Source organism: Lactuca sativa, chromosome 4 (genome assembly GCF_002870075.4).
Source record: "Lactuca sativa cultivar Salinas chromosome 4, Lsat_Salinas_v11, whole genome shotgun sequence".
Classification (NCBI taxonomy): Eukaryota; Viridiplantae; Streptophyta; class Magnoliopsida; order Asterales; family Asteraceae; genus Lactuca; species Lactuca sativa.
The window spans coordinates 181,655,172-181,661,193 of record NC_056626.2 but is presented as its reverse complement, the minus strand read 5'-3'; the positions used below and the strand labels follow the sequence as shown (position 1 = coordinate 181,661,193).

The following is a 6,022-nucleotide window of genomic DNA, read 5'->3' as shown; positions in this document are numbered from 1 at the left end:
TGCATTTTTGATATTATTTATCTTGTGTTGCATTATATTTGGTTGAGCATGTTTCTGACTATTGGGTTCATGTGTTACTTGTCTTCTTGTTTAGTTTGATTTTATTGTGCATATTTGTAGCCCTTTTGATCTTTAACCCAACAAAAATATTATAATATTTTCATTACATAAGTTTCGACTGGAATATGATATGTATACTTATGATATGTAACAGCATCTTAGGAGCCGTCATATGCTCATGCTAGATAAATATTAATTGTTGCATCATATATAGCATGGCACGATATGATAAATGTTGTTGATGAAAATAAAAGTTTATTTGTTCATGCACACATGTCTTGTATGTGAATTTCATAAGAAATCATAAAGCCCTCTAGATAAAATATTTTACAAGATACACCAAGATATTAGTTAGATAGTACCCCCCCATCATGAAGTAGTGATATTATGATGCCTCAACAATGGGAAGTTTCTTAGGATGATAGTTATACCATGTTGTGTTATTTCGTTCCTCTTAATTGATATTATGAATGGTATCTGAATTATAGAAACACCACTAAACAAAGAAGGGAGTTGGAATCCGACCAATTTCAATGATTTTCTTGTATGATTATTCATGCATTGAATTACACTGCATAATACTAAAAAAATTTATTGAAAGTAAATTTTTTTAGTGAATGATTTGACATGTGTGTGTATTGTATAAAAACCTATCTATCTCACAAGGCAGACTTTTTAAATGATAGGGTGTGAAATAGGCTTTTTTTCATTAACAATTAATTCTTGGATATCCTAATGATTATGTAAAGTCATTTTCTTATTGATATTTCTGCCATATATCTATTTTTCAATAAATTAAACATGGGATAATCCTTATGGGCACTTTTGCATAAAAGTGAAAACAATATTATTAGAGAGTATATGAAATGATCAAGATCTTATGAGTATTCAAAATATAAAATTTTAGTTATTTATATTCATACATCCCAAAATACGATAAGATTGAAAAAGTTACTATTTCTTTAGTTAAAATTGTTTATGGAAATGATTGCTAAGAAGCTTGCTTTTTGGAAGAACTGGTCATAAGGCTGTTAGACAGTATGGCTCCCAAATATAACTTTGTTGTTATAGTAAGCTTGGCATCCATAGGCAACTTGAGTCGCCAGGCAGCAAGAATTGTATTTTACAAGACCTAGAGCCGACCTTTTTTCCTTATTCGTTTATTCTTATCATCTTTTACACTACACTTCTAACATAACATTTTGTAGAGGTTTAGGTGTATTCCCCTTGACCTCAGAAGGGGGTGAAGCCCCCTTAACCCCCACCTTTCATCATGTTTGGGATCAAACTTTCGTCATATACAAGTGTGCTTTCCACCTCACATAATTTTTATTATATTAAAGTTTAAATCACCTATGCGACTCCTATTAATTCCAATTACACTAAATGACCAATAACACAAACATCACCATCAAATATTGTCTCATGTACTACTTTTATGGCATGTGTAACGACAAAAAAGTCAAACAAAGTACACATATTTTCATTATAAAAATGCACCTAAAATTTTCGCTTTTTATACTTTAAACCAACCGGTGCACTTTAGTATTCACAAGAAAAACAAGTAGTTACCAAGTACAAGGTACAAAATACATATAGGATCCCAAGGAGTTTTTAACCATATAAGTGTTTTTGAAAAAAATATTTACCCAATGGGTATTCTTTTAAACATATTTACTATAATGGGTTTTTTTGGTAATTCAGTAAAAAAAAAGAAAAAACACCGTGCCCTAACTCATTCTTTCACAGCGTCGCTTTTACCTGCAGGAAGAGAGGCGCCCTTCAGCCAGACCTTCTTCTCCGGCCAACCCTTCTTCTCCGGCCAGACCTTCTTCTCCGGCCGAACCGACGACTCCGGCGAATCCACTGCAGCCGACGACTCCAAGGCAATCGGAGGTTGCGACTTCACAGGTAAGAAGCACTCTTCAATCAGTTCAATTTTTTGAACTTTAATCTTCAATCACAGGTTCGATAATCAGTTAAAGAAACGATTCTATTGTACCTTAATGTTCGATTTCTGTTTTTTTTTTTTGGATTTCCATCACAGGTTCGAATTTTTGAACCTTAATCTTCAATAGCCAATTGTTTCTTTATTTTGTTGTTGTTACTGAAACTTTTGATTCCAATTGTAATAGTTTTCACCACAGTTAGGATTTATTGTCTACATTTGTGAGTATTTGAAATTTTCTGTGAATGCAATTAGATTCCATTCCATCACAGATTCACATTGAACGAAATTTTAGTGAATGAAATTAGAATTGCTTGAATTAAATTAAATTTGCTTGAAAATTTGAGTTTTAGTTTATGTTATGATTGTTTGTTATGTTATATTTTTTGGTAGATGGATGCTAATGTCATATCAGACATTGTTCAAAATGAGAATTTCTATACAATCTCTCAAGTTGCAGTGGTGAGCAATGCAATAACAAATGACAATGAAGTTGATGCAAATGAAGTGCTTGAAGAAGATGGCATAGGAGAAGAAGATGATGAAGACGCTTTTGACAACAACTTTCAAGTTCCTTCAACTTTTGGTATTATAGAAGAAACGAATATGACCACCGACAACAATTGGATTGTGACACAATTAGCGAGCAAAAATGATTTTACACAAGAGTTAGGGAAAGATTCTTTCAAGGACAAAGAAGAACTTATTAGAGCTATCAAGCTTTATAGTATTAGGACACATAAACCGTTTGAGGTTGTTGAGACACGTCCAACTCTATGGACCATAAGATGCAAGTTACATTTACAATCCGGTTGCAAATGGCAAGTTCGTGCAATCAAACGAAAACGAAGTGGATATTTTGAAATTACAAAGTACATGGGTCCACATACTTGTTTATACAACAATATTTCGCAAGACCATCCAAATCTAGATGGAAGCTTGATAGCCCAGGAAACCAAACATCTTATTAAAGAGCAGCCTTCAATTAGTATTCCTGCGTTGAGAGCCGAAATAGTCGATAAATTAGGTTATATTCCTTCATACAAAAAGGTTTGGACCGGAAAACAGAAAGCGATTGAACAAGTATTTGGCAATTGGGAAGAATCTTATTCTGCTTTACCCAAATTTCTATGCGCAGTTCAAAAGTTCAATCCGGGGACTATAGTCGAGTGGTTAGTTTCGAGCTCAACCAATGAAGAACCCATGGAATTTAGACGTGTTTTTTGGGCTTTTGCCCCTTCTATTAAGGGGTTTGTACATTGTCGGCCGGTGATTAGCATTGACGGCACACATTTGTATGGTAAGTACAAGGGAACGATGATGATTGCAATGGGAGTTGATGGTAATAATCAGATTTTGCCACTAGCATTTGCAATTGTAGAAAATGAATCGTATGATAGTTGGAATTGGTTTCTTTCTTATATCAAGATTCATGTGGTAAAAGAACGTGAAGGTATTTGTTTAATTTCTGATCGTCATCTTGGAATCCTAAAGGCGGTCAATCAACATGGATCGCCATGGTTAGAGCCACGTGGTTTTCATAGGTAATGTTTATAACACACATTATGTTTATTTTTTTAAACCTTTATAACTCACATTATTATTGTTTATTTCATAGGTATTGTTTACGTCATTTTATCAACAACTTTTACGAGAAGTTTCGTAATTCAGAATTGAAAGGTCTAGCTTATCGTGCCGGGAGTCAAAATCAAGTTCGAAAATTCAACTCGACCATGGAAGAAATTGGGAAGCTAAATCCACAAGCTAGACAATGGCTAGAGAGTCATCCACTTGATAGATGGACACTTGCACATGATGGTGGGAGGAGATATGGGTTGCTCACAACAAATTTGTCAGAGATTTTTAATAGTGTCCTTAAAGGTGCCCGTTTTTTACCAATCACGGCTTGTGTCCAACTTACTTTTTATAGATTGGTGCATTACTTTGAGGTGAGACGCCCTTTAGGAAACAGTTCACGGGCTAATGGAGATGCATATACCCCTCATGTTCTTGTCAAACAAGTAGCTTTGATGTCAAAAGCAAGTGCACATTCATTGAGATCTTTTAATCGAGAGAAAGGTATATTTGAGTTGATAACTCAAAGAGGAAGAAATGTGCAAGTAGTTAATTTGGAGCAAAAAACTTGCACATGTGGTAAGTGGGAAGTGTTTAAATATCCTTGTTCTCATGTCTTGAGTGCATGTGCCACACTTTCTTTGAATAGTTGGCAATATGTTGATAAATGTTACTCAATTGTAAAATATTGTGATACTTGGGCTTCCGAATTTTCCCCACTTCCTCATGAAGCGTATTGGCCACAATCTTTGTTTAAAGAATTACTTCCAAATTTTGAGCTCTTACGGAATAAAAAAGGTCGTCCCCGCTCAACAAGACTTCGAAATGGAATGGACATTAAAGAAGGAAGAAAAGCGAACCTTTGTGGAATTTGTAAGCAAAGTGGTCACAATCGAAAAAAATGCCCGTCTAAACCAAGGTAAATTAAGACATTCAACAATTTTTCATTTGTATAACTTTATATCTTATTTTTTATATCTTATTATTTTTTATTTTTTTGCAGATAGTGGTTATCGAATCAAAGTTATTTGGAATGTTTCTTATTTTCTTTTGTCTTTAGTAACAGATTGTTGGGTTTGTACTTTAAATATTTTAGTGTTAGATGATGTTTGTGAGTTTAAATTTAAAAAGTTGTTGGTTGATCTAAATTTTAAAAGTTGTTTCTTGATTTTTACAAGAAGATTTGTTAGTTATATGATGTTTGTAAAAAGCAATTAATAAACATTAAAAGCAAAGAAAAATAAAAAAAATAAAAAAATTATATTAAATAAATAAAAAATTAGTTACAGTGAAACATAGAATTTACATATAAAATGGCTTTAATTTCTGGTGCATGTCCTCGTAGGAAAGAAGGAAAAGGAAAGGATTACATGTTTTAAAAAATAAAATAAAAAGGTAAATAACCCTATATGGTAAATATGTTTAAAAGTATACCTATTGGGTAAATAATTTTTTCAAAAACACCTATATGGTAAAAAACTCGGATCCCAAGTGAGTATTACTAAGTTTTATAAAAAATGACATACAATTCACATTAACTAAATTAATAATTCTCCATAGCAGCCTTTCCTTTACTTCGATCAATATTTCCTAATTTTCATAGTAATATTCATAACATAAGCATAATATTAGTGAATAACTTAAATATAGCAATGCCACATCATAACATAATATTTATGTATAATAATATCAATTTAACAAACTCAGTAACAAACAACTAATTAATGATAAGTCCTCGTATACTCGTTAATTCTCTTGGGTATTGCCAACCTATAACTCATTTGGAAGCTCACTTAATGGTTACCTTTGTTACAATACTCATAGGTGACCATGATCACCTCATATATTAAATTCCTTAAACACTCTTAATATGATAAACTTTTACTCTTTACAAGCCTTATAAAACTATATTTCATCAATAACACTTCTAATGGAAATTTGTACCAACATATATATATATATATATATATATATATATATATATATATATATATGTGTGTGTATATATATATATATATATATATATATATATATACATATATATATATATATATATATATATATATATATATATATATATATATATATATATATATATATATATATACACACACATAAGTCCACTTTGTATATCACATTACATCGCATAAGTTACTATTAAATTACTTTCCTTGAGTCAACTAAGAAGAACTTGTTCTGGCTCATTGAATCTGTAAGACCCAAAAAGAGTATTAAAAATTTTCATTTAAAAACTATTAATTTCATTCATTGACTTTATCAAAACCTATCAATCATCACAATATTCTAAAACATCAGAGTAAAAATATATCAAGTGCGGAAATCATATGTGCAGGATGCTTTTCCATCACGTCGGGCCCTACCCTTTTGAACTGGAAATACCTGAAACCATAAATATAAATTGTAGGCATAAAGCTTTGT

At 31.7% G+C, this 6,022-nt stretch overlaps 1 protein-coding gene across 1 annotated transcript; it reads left to right on the top strand.

The window, feature by feature from the left end:
- Nucleotides 1-1,742: 1,742 nt before the first annotated feature.
- On the top strand, nucleotides 1,743-4,590 carry LOC122197503 (uncharacterized). Its single transcript, XM_042901683.2, has 5 exons — nucleotides 1,743-1,971; nucleotides 2,040-2,107; nucleotides 2,402-3,552; nucleotides 3,627-4,502; nucleotides 4,587-4,590. Exons 1-5 carry the CDS (start codon nucleotides 1,743-1,745, stop codon nucleotides 4,588-4,590), a joined length of 2,328 nt encoding a protein of 775 aa, XP_042757617.2.
- Nucleotides 4,591-6,022: the final 1,432 nt, after the last annotated feature.

Bases quoted from the DNA above. Each gene is read 5' to 3' on its own strand.
- LOC122197503 (XM_042901683.2), top strand. From the start codon at position 1,743: ATGGGTTTTTTTGGTAATTCAGTAAAAAAAAAGAAAAAACACCGTGCC. The intron at 1,972-2,039 runs GTAAGAAGCACT...TTCGATAATCAG, and splicing joins CGGAGGTTGCGACTTCACAG to TTAAAGAAACGATTCTATTG. The intron at 2,108-2,401 runs GTTCGAATTTTT...ATTTTTTGGTAG, and splicing joins TTTTTGGATTTCCATCACAG to ATGGATGCTAATGTCATATC.